This window comes from Poecilia formosa, unplaced genomic scaffold, assembly GCF_000485575.1.
Source record: "Poecilia formosa unplaced genomic scaffold, Poecilia_formosa-5.1.2 Scaffold133, whole genome shotgun sequence".
Taxonomy (NCBI): domain Eukaryota; kingdom Metazoa; phylum Chordata; class Actinopteri; order Cyprinodontiformes; family Poeciliidae; genus Poecilia; species Poecilia formosa.
The window spans coordinates 1,489,507-1,500,599 of NW_006800072.1; the positions used below are offsets into that span (position 1 = coordinate 1,489,507).

Consider the following 11,093-nt stretch of genomic DNA (forward strand, 5'->3'; position numbering starts at 1 on the left):
CTTTAATGCCTTTTTCCTGGCTTTTAGATTTTGGGATGAATACCTGGACTCATCCCAGGATTCCAGGTGTTCACCGGAGCTGGAACCTGTATGTTTTTGTTACTGCCACACTGTTAGCATGTTCCAGGCTGCACAGCGGTCCCGTTGCCTGACCCAGTGGTGATCTGGACCTGGCAGCCACCTGCACCCGTACAAGAGCCTCAACTTCTTCTTCATGCTTCTCTTTCTTACTTTCCAAAATAAATTATTGATCTGCCATGTCATTGTCAAATTCCTCACCACATCCCTCTTCACATTCCAGCTCAAAATGGAGCCAGAATATGAACTATACCTGCTGTAATTCAGTCTCTGCATCATTTCTAACATCCAAAACAAAAAGCAGTGAGCTACACCCAAATTACAAACTGAATGTCACAAATGTGTGAATGCTTTCTCCCGCCATCAGGTTCGTTTTGCTTTGTTACTCTCTGTTCGCGCTGTTACTTACACAACTTCCCTTCATAACTTAGTAATAAAATACTCTTTCCTATTGGTTGAACATGAAATATTTCCATCAATAACAGAGGAGGCCTCATGCTGTTGGGAATGCCCCCAGTGTTCACAGAATCAACATGACAATACTATTGAGAAAAAAATAGTTTAATTTAGAGTAACTGTTTTTACTTGATCTGTTAAAACAATTTTAAAAAGTTTAAAATCTGCACTTTAAACATGAAGTGAAACACACTCAGAGAAGCGGCGTCTTGCTGCCACATCATCTTGAATCAGATATGTGAAAATGACACAAATATGCCTCCATAGCCTGAAGCCTTCACAGGACAGCAGTTAGATTAGATTAAATTATTTAAAACCTTGGAGGTTTAGTAAAGGTAGCTGGTTGGGCTAGATTCCTATAATTGGTATGAAAGTAAAGAGGACTGAATGCAAATACAAATGGTTTCATGTTTCAGTTTATGTTTTTCTTTACAATTAAGCTCTATGTTGGTCTACCCAGGAAAAGCTTCATTACAGTAAATTGAGGTCTGTGGTTGGATCATAAACAATGTGGTAAAGTTTAAGGGTTGTGAACTTAAACAAAACTGTACTTCATTTAAAAATAGGGACCATTTAAAGTCACAGGGTTTATAAAGTACCTTTTGACAGCAGCCAGTTTAGACTCCTCTGCTTTGATGTATTCCCTCAGAGAATGGACCAGCTCCTTTTCTGTGTGGATTAGATCAGTCATTTGTCCTGCAGAGACAAAGATGTATACATGATCTTGATTAGTAAAGTCAGATAAAGATGCCATCATTACTCTGCTTTTTTATTAAAGCTTTACTTTATCTTTTAACATGCATTTCTCCATGTACATCCGACTGGAATTAAATAAATCCTCAGTTCCATACTGTCGAGCAGTGAAAACTGAAAACTAATCAGCTGAAAACTAATCCATAAACTGTTGAGGAATACAGGGTGCATTTCAGAGCATTTCATTTATAAAGGCAGAACACACAGAAGCAAAAACGTCAAACACAGAAATCAATCAGGAAAGTGCAAATGTAATGCACAATGTACGAGATTTTTTACATGACTCCATTATAAAACCAAGGTAATCTCACAATAAAGCAGGGAAGTGTGAACCAAGAAGCAGATATCACCATTTTATTGATTAAAGCCTTTTGTAGTAGGCATAATATTCTATCTTTAAGAATGGCTTTAATATTTGTTTAGTTCTACAGAAACATTCATAAAGACAGTAATCATGCAGAGACACTTCACATGAATGTGTCTGATTTATGTTTAAATCTAAGGTTTATCCACAGATAACTGATCGACTTGAAGCTTTCAGTTAGATGACTGTAGGCGTTGATGACAGGTGAATATTAAGACAGCATTTAAGATATAATAAATACAAATAAATGTTTAAATATTCAGATATGCATGAATAATCTGAGCCTAAAAGTTACCAAGCCAAAGATTGCAAATAGCAGTAAGCAGAAACAAAATGCCTGTTTGCATAATGTAACTCAGAAACAATACACCATAAAGAGTTTGATAAGGTATTTGCAAGCAAACCAAGGAAAAATAAAAAAATAGCATTTTAAAACAAAGAAATAAGTTCATTTTTAACCTACCAATGGAGGTAAAGATCTCCCCACGTGTAGACCAGCAGCAGCACAGCAAAACCCAGGAGATACAAAACACACGGTTCCTCATTTTGTCCAGTTCAGTAACCTTTAACGACAGAAACAGATCATATTATATTGAGAAGACTGAAAAAAATAACACGTTATAGTTAAAAATTACACAGGGAGATTTTAAAATTTTTAAAATGTTACAATTATGTTTTTAAAATATAAGTTAAGCATATTGTGTTTCTGTATTAACACTGCTGTGTTTAACACAGTTTATATGCCCAGTTCTGGATTAAATTATAACCGGAAACAAAATAACTCTTAAAAATACTTCCAAAGAAAAACTTGTTTCATCTGCAGGAGAGTTGAACATGAAACGTGTTAGTCTCGTTTCACTTTTCACCTGGATCATGAACAGAAAGGTCTGTGGAAGTTTTTTTGTTATTTATTTCTTAATATGGCCACCAGATGGCTGTTGATAATGTTCATGATAAAATCTAAACTTTGCAATACACTAGAACAGGCCATCAAAAGGTCCAACCTCATTCCAAGTTCCACATCTGAAATATGGATGAAAACTGATAAGAGGAGGCTTAAACCAAGTAAAAAGTTGAGTTTCAGGACAAAAAGCTGCAAAAAAAAATCCTTTCTGTGTTTTAAATGTTTTTGGAAGCTTCAACTGCTTTCTGGGCCAAAAGGAAAACGATCTGTGTGAACTCTTTGTTCACGGAGCAAAGACAGAGAAGTTTTCCTTGTGAAAGTCACTTCAAGTGTCTTTGTTTTCGCCTCACCATGGAGCTCAGCGATGACTGTGTCAACCATACAAACACGTATACACCGTTACTGCCAAACACCACCACGCATACTTCTGTCTGCACAACTCTATAATCAAGAAAAACAGAAAACAACAAGAAGAGGAATAATGTTCATCCTTTCTTTTAACAGGAACAGAAGCCATTTTACAAACAATTCAACTGCTAAGAAAACATGAAGAGACTAAATTTTGCAGCCAGAATGTTGCAAGTTAACCCGAAAAGAAAAAACAGTGATTTGAGGGACACATTTTTAAAAAGACAGCACATATAAGATGCTTCCTGAATGAACACTTGTAGAGGTCTGTCAAGGATACTATCAGTTCTTTTGTAAAAGGAAACAACGTTTCATCCTTTTTCACACGGTTACAATAATAAGCATTTTCCTGACAGCCATATTAAAGAACGATAGGGAACACTGGAAGTAGATAAAAAAGTTCTCCGATAGACTTAAATAAAGGCTAACATAAACTCTATTTATGCCGGTGCAAAGAAAGAGTTTATTACTGCCTTTTTTACTTTAAATGTCTCTACAATTATAGTTATTACAATGGAATGTGCCACAGCCTGTTGGTGCCAATGAAGGACTAAAACTCAAATATCTAGAGCATTTTTACTCTTTTTTATAAAGACCTTATCTTCTCCAGCATGAAGAGCTTCACATGTGCTTTAAATCAAGTTTCTGAATTCAATGGATTTAACTTGTTTGACTTCTAAAGCTTTATTTGCTTGGTGCATTTTGTAACAACACAAAAATAAAGCCTGAGTGCAGAAAGATCAGTTTCACCAACAGGATTTCACTAATTCAGAGATTAATTAATAACACAATGTTGTTTTTATTATAGCTTACAGCTAATGCAACCCAAACATGTGTCATACTCTACAAATATCGCTGCAGTTTACACATAAATGACTGATGTGCTTTATAACAGCTTAGATGATTTGATGAAATGTATGTAATTAGAGCTAAAACAGAGTCTCCATCTCTGTTAAATGCATTTAAAAACTTGACTGGTTCATCTAAATAGTGCTGGCCCACATCATTATTACCACAGTCCTAAAATGGAAAAGAAGTGACCAAACCCCCCTCCCGTCGGTAATTTACACCCGGAATGATTACTCAGCTCAAACATAGTCTCGCCTGTTGCTGCACGCAGCAACACCCATGGTCACATTCCTGAAGGAAACTGGCGTTCCAGATATTTCTGGGTTCTAACTCCAACATTTCTGCAAATTCTCAGGAATAGAAATAAGTTGTGAGGTAGATATGATAAACAGACACAGCTGGCTGTTTTCAACCAGATGTACTTGGCCACTATTTTTAACAATGAGTCACACACTAAGAAAATGTTTTTTCCATGTTGTGGAGTGGAGGTTAATGTTTCACACGTGTTCCTTAAAGAATAAACCGAAAAAAGGTCTGAGTATAAAAACAGTGATTTCTCTGAACAACCTGCGGGATTCTTGCTCTATCAGGACGACAAGGGCGAACTGGCTGACAGAAGGGCCGAGCGGACAGAATCTGAGGCGGCAGCAGGGTTCGGGGATCCTGAAGAACAAATATTTTTTTCCAACAGTAAACGTTTTAACATCTGTAGCAAACACAGAAAGAAGAACATGACCTGTCTCTGTAACAGCTGGAAATAACATCAGAGCATAAACCCCTAATGCACTGCCTCCCAGTTCTGAGAACATTAAACAGATCTAATGTCTGAGATAAGAGGACACCAAGCAAACACTTCCTTCACCTTTCTGCAATTTTAGGAATTTACATTACACTCAGAATAATTCAATAGTTGAAATTGAAGACAAGCGTTCATCCGCCAAGGGAGAAATGATGCTGCTACTTCCCATCACTGTGTGTAAACACAGAGCGATAAAGAGCAGCTTCTCTCCTGACTGATGGAAATCAAATCACACCTCTGGACTCCTGCACACACACACACACACACACACACCCACGCACACACACGCTTAGAATCCTGTGTAAAATGAATGCATGTACTTCAGGACAGCAGACATGTTGGTACTGTAAACATGATGACAGTTTCAGATTTAAACCTCTCTTAGCATTTCATTTCCACCATGATTCTGAAAAAAGAAACAATCCTACTGAATTTAGATTAGTTTTAACAATCTCGATTTATTCTTCAGACTTCCAAAGTGTGCTTTGTAGTTTTGTCTATGTTATGTTATACCAGACTGCAAAGGGAAATAACTGTACGAAATTATGTCTGATTTGTTCCCTTTTTTTGATGCCAAAATCATATTTTTCAATGGTATTTTACTTGATTCGATGTCCATTGGTGGATTTTTTCAACCACCATTGGACATTGAATTATTTATACTTGCAGTTTTTTATCTTCAGCTTTAGAAATAACTAGAAAACTGTGTTGAGTATGAAAAAATGAGTGTATGGAAAAGGCACAAAATGGAGGGAACAAATCAGGGAAGGTGTCAATTGACCATTAAAACCTAAGCAAAATACATTATAAATAACAAAATAAAACAAACAAAAGCTCAGTCAAAAATTAGGCAAATATACCCAAATGTCCACAGAAAACAAACAACTGCAGTGATTTTCACCTCCACTAAACTTTTGCATGAATATCTACTCTGTTATAAGGTCATCTTGCAAAGAACCTTCCAGAAACACTGCACTTGTCCAGAAAGGAAGTGAGCATTTCCTGACCAATGGACGCAGTTAGGCAAGAAAAAATAGTGGATTACATAATTGGCTGTGATTTGACGCAAATGGCATTCAGATCGGTGTTTCAGATATGTTAATCTCATATCAGTTTACAGAATGTTCTCAAAGTCAAAATATTAAATCAAAGACTCAAACCTTGTTTAATTTTACGGTTAGGCACCAAACTGGACATGAGCACAGCCATGTTGTTCTAAACACTTTCCTGTGTCATGGCAACACTGATAACAAGATGCAGCAGTAAATATAAATCAAGCATAAAAACATTTGATGCTGTGCTTGAATATTTTTAAGGTTAGCAGGAGCATTTCCTTCCCACTGTAGGCTGTATTTCTAATGCCGTCCCTCTATGACTGTGCATGTCATCGGCCTTTCAGCCTAATCCCTGCTGACAGATTGATGTCATCTTTTCTTTTGTTGCCTTTTTATAATGTGTGTGCTCCAGTGGTTGCCACAGTCAATTAAAATCATTGTAATTGGCTGGAGGAGAAGGGACACCATCACCGTGGGGCATCACTTACCTGAACACACAGACCTTTATACTGAGAATGGGCTCTGATGGCATTAAGCCATGCACTCAAAGTGAACAAAGCCTGGGCTTTTTATGAAGCTTTTTATTCTCTACAACACTTTGTTCAGACAGAGACAGTTTGATCTACGACTGGGGGACTATCTGAGCAAAAACTGTTAGAACTTTGACATTTTACTGGTTTGCTGGATTACTTTGTTCAGACATCAAAAACTCAACAAACTTGAAACATGTTTAATAGAAAGGGAAACCCCAATTGTATAACATTTTCCACTCTATTTTTTCTTCAGTCATCCTGGAAAACATTTGACTAATTAGCTGACTGTGCCAATGACATTTTCTGAATAACTGTTTTAAAGAAACAGAAGCTTTTCGGTAGAAGAAGATATGAAAACTGTGTGGGGGTTTTCACATAGAAAACATGGCGTCCTCATTCATGTCTAACAGTATCTTACCTCTTAATGCTACTTGGTACCTTATTTGACTATCAACTTGTACAAAAACTGATCTACAAGCTATTTAGGTTCTTATATCTAACAAGTCTTTTTTTAGTCGCCTGCCCTTCATTCAACTTTCAATCAGTATGCAAAGTCATAACACTGAGTGAACAGCAATAACCTTTTGTAATTTCTCAAGACCCAAATTGCATTTCATTTCCCAACCTGGGAAATAAAAAAAATATTATCAAGGTATAAGAATGTTTAATTCCAAATAATGCAGTGTAGAATACAAACTGCACTCAGCACATCTTAAGGATGACACTGAATGAATGGAGCGTGAGCTCTGCTTTTATCAATAATTCACTCTGCACATTCGCTAGGCATGTTGACCTGCTGCATCAGTAAAAATTACATTAATTTAAATTTTTGGCGTTAATGAAACATGTTCAAACATATCAGATTTTTGTGGTATTTCCATAAATCGGTTCTTGAAAAGTCAAACTAACAACAGTGGGTTGTTAAAAATACCTCCAATAATGTAAACGCTTTTGGTTTTGATGAGCCACACCAAGCTTATCAGTTTTACCCCTTCCTCCTCCAGAACATTACGAAATGTTCTGGCTCTGCTTGACACTGTTGAAAAAAGTTCTGCTATCATTTCTCAGGAGAATTCATCTGGCATGTAAGAATAACCAGAGTGTTTCGTTAATTACATATTTAAAGTTTGCTGGAGAATGTTGGGTTGGTAAAAAGCCTTCATCATCTGTTCACCTGGGTCCGAGCAGACCGGTGACGTCAGCCCCGGTCAGTTGCTTCTAGAAAAATCTTACAACTCTTGTCGCTGTGTAAGCCTCCAGTTTGTCTGCTTGTTCTCGCATCTTATGCACTAAATAAAACATTTGCTAATGTTTCACATTAAAGCGTGTGTGTGAGAGAGAGACAGTGTGAAACGGTCCCCCCTCTACGGAAAAAGAGGGGGACTATCAGAAAGTTCGCGCAAAGTTTTGAAAGTTTCCTCCAGTCCGCTGAGAAATATTGTAACGCAACAGTTTCAATGGTTCATATAACGACGCAACACACACCTCCGAAGTAAACACGTACATCACTACATATTAAGTATTCGTTTAACTTTAACTACATAACGTTTTTGGACTGAAATATTCAGAAATAATCCGAAACATCGCTTGTTGTACTCCCCAGAACAACCATCACAGCATGTTCTGGAGGCAGAACACGCTCAGCGATTCAAATGATGTAAAGAGAAACTTGTATGGCAGCAAATAAGCTAATAGTGTCGGCTTACCTTCTGTACACCTCTGGTGTCTTTAAAAGAAGACTGTCACGCTTCCTTGTGTGGACGAAAATCCACTTGGCACCCCCGGGGTTATGAATAGTGCAGAGGGAATGCGTTTGGAACCGCTGCCACGTACAGAACAGACTGGAGGTTGGGCCGTAAGTACAGGAAGAGATGCGCAGGGACCGAGAGTTTCCCCCTTGTGCTGCGTTTGGGTGCAGCTCCTGAAGTAAGAAATGTGATATTGAAGTTCAACTTACAAATTTACATATAAAAATAACATTCAGAACAAGGTCAATCATTTTTTTTCTTACATAAAATGATTGCAATAGTTTGGCTCTTGTTTTTAAACAGACATTGTCATATACTAAAATTACATTTAGTTTTTAGGTAATTAATGTGGAATAAATAGGCTGCTCTGCTGTCAAAGCAGCACAATCAACCCTTTTGTTGGTTTGATAGCTGGATGTTCCAATCAAAAAACAGTAATTCAAAACAGATATAGCCTTGTTAAACTTTTCATTGTCTAAAATAATCTCCGTTTTTGATACATGTTTATTTTCTATGTTGGTTTGGCGCTGCAGAAGAAACAGCGCCTCCTGTAGTCAATGTTGTTTTAAGTTATTTGAATAATAAGACACTTCTTTCACTTTTCGCTGCCTGTAAATTTTTCCTATTATTTTGCACATAATATAAAACCCCTCAACCCAAAGTACTTAAAACAAGATTTTTGACAACATTTCAGATCCTTAAATTATTTACTGACTTTAATTAAATTACTGAATGGTATTGCAGCATGAGATGTAGTTTTAACAAAATACCATTCAATAATTTTAACCCTCACATTTGGAACAACCTCCATAAAGTCTTGATTGTAGCTAATATGCTCTTAAATAAATGTTACAAAATATATATATATTTAGCTCGGTTCCCATCTAACTTTAGTTCTAATTTATTATTTCAATTATCTGTCAAAACATTTCAGTAAGACTTCTCTTTATTTGATTCCATGGCATGTCTAACTTGATCTCAATGTCTGATACTCTTCTTTTGACGTAGTTTTTTAATACGTCAAAAGAAGAATGTTTTCATCATAAATGAATGCCTTTTCGTGTCTATCTCTACTTCTGTCATACAATTTAACAAAACAGCAGACATTATTATTAGTAGTAGTAATAATAGTTGTAGTTGTTATATTATTTAATCAATTCATCCATTTCTTTTAAGTTATTTATTCAAATAGGATTAATTTCTTACATATTATTTAGTTTTTTCTTTCGTTGTAAAAAATCAAAAGTTATTTTAAGGCACTTTACTAAACAAACAGCCCCAATTCAGTATATGCAATATATGCTCCGTTATTTCCTCCAAGAGCCTATAAAAATGGGTTGCGACGCTTTCTCAAGCAAGTTTTTATTTTTCTTATTACAGTTTATCTTTTATGTTCGTTACGGTAATGTAATCCATGCAAGCCGTCACGTTTGCAGTTTGGATTCTGGTTTCCGAGGCTTGTTTTTGGGTGGACTGAGCGCCAGATGGAGAAAAAGAAATGGTTTTAATGATGGCCTGTTGTTGAAGGTCCTACTCATTTCTGCTGTGCTATTTAAATCTCTATAATCTGCATTCTGTGCTAGTGGAACCAATAGGAGACAAGAGCAACACGAATAAAGAAGATTTGATATAAAAGGCCTATAATTTAAAGTACCTTGATTACAAGGCAATGGATAACGTTGCTTTGCTAAAGCATTTTATTGTGACTTGGGGAGGCTGAGATATCCTCTGATTACCTCTGAATATGAAGCATTTTAGCTGTAACTACACAAGAGCAACACCATTTTCAAAAGCAAAATTTTCAATTTAACCTTCCACTAATCTTAGCTTATTTCCATGGATATTATTAACTTCACCACACATTGAATTACCAGACATTGAATACAGATTTGAAACATGTTCGATATATTCAAGTTTAGACAGTGCTTTAAAAGTTAGGTTCTCTGATTTTGAAGCGTAAACACAGATTCGATACAAACATCCATGATGCTAAAAATAACTTTTAACAATCAGGTGTCTCGATAGAGTTTAACCAGTAGGTGTCACTGTTGGTTCCCTTTGGTTTTTACATCCTAACCCCAGCAGGCATTTGGTCGGAACATGTGAAAATAGAAAGCAACACAGAAGTTGGACGCAATTAAAATGTGTTTTAAGTAAAGATGTATGTCTTTGAAATAAACTATTTGGTTTTGTCTTTTTATTCTGACATTTGCTTTATTTATATGAATGTAGATGAAATCATTAGAACAGCCCTGGTTTCCTCCGGGTTTACCTGCTTCCTCTCTACTTTACCGTGTTAGTCAGCATTAGTCATCAGGAGTCATCTACGATAAAAGGCAAATTTACAAAATTTAACTCAAAACTTCTTTATAATAGTGAACTTTATTGAAAAGAACTTTACAGAAAAAGTTAATTCACATCTACAGTCTCAGAACTGGATACACAATACACCAATAAACAAAAACACACGCACAGACCCAGTCACTGGCACACACAGTCAAGCAGTTGATGTTCACAAATCGAGCATTTTTAACAATATTTTCAAATTAGATTTAAAAACCCTCTGGGAGCTGCAGCTCCTCAAATTAGAGAATGTGTTCCACTGATTAGTAGCCTTTACAGAAAAAGCCGATCGCCTGGCATCAGTACGGCGAAATGGGATGGTACGATGAGTTCAGTGTTAGAAATTAATTTAACACTGCACAGGTTCTTTCTGTGAACCTGTGCAGGTTCACAGCTGCACAGAGCAGGAATATCCACTAGATGTCAGTAGTTCTCAATGTCTAGAAACTGTTTTCACTGACTGAAACCTTTATGCTTTCAGCGACGCCGAGAAACTTTATCAAGTCATTCAGTAACAGATTAATAACTAAAACAAACATTTTAATGCTTCTTTCCGTCAATTGCTTGTTTTCATGTAATTTGTGTTAATGTCTGTTAGAAATATTTCTCTTTCTGCTATAAACTTATTAGAAAGGTTACTTTTTTTATAGTTGGTAGTACTGCGTTGCAGCAAGAAAGTCCTGGGTTCTTTCTGTATGGAGCTTGAGTGCATGAACGTTTAATCCAGCTTCCAAAAACATGACTGTTACATTAATTGGTCTCTCTAAATTGTCCCCAGGTGTGTGTGTGTGTGTGTGTGTGTG

The 11,093-nt window shown here is 36.4% G+C and overlaps 1 protein-coding gene across 4 annotated transcripts in view; it reads right to left on the bottom strand.

The window, feature by feature from the left end:
• Positions 1-8,076, bottom strand: part of p4ha2 (procollagen-proline, 2-oxoglutarate 4-dioxygenase (proline 4-hydroxylase), alpha polypeptide 2) — a 28,646-nt gene extending 20,570 nt beyond the window's left edge. For 2 of the 4 annotated variants that reach the window (XM_016676387.1, XM_007562064.2), the window contains exons 1-4: positions 7,906-8,076; positions 2,906-2,996; positions 2,115-2,214; positions 1,134-1,230 (exon numbers count right to left, since the gene is read on the bottom strand). In XM_016676387.1, the coding sequence (XP_016531873.1) occupies positions 1,134-1,230; positions 2,115-2,214; positions 2,906-2,908 (200 nt within the window). In that variant the 5' untranslated portion in view covers positions 2,909-2,996; positions 7,906-8,076. The remainder of the gene's footprint in view (positions 1-1,133; positions 1,231-2,114; positions 2,215-2,905; positions 2,997-7,905) is intronic. The other 2 variants (XM_007562063.2, XM_016676388.1) reach the window with 2 other exon arrangements.
• Between the last annotated feature and the right edge of the window lie 3,017 nt (positions 8,077-11,093).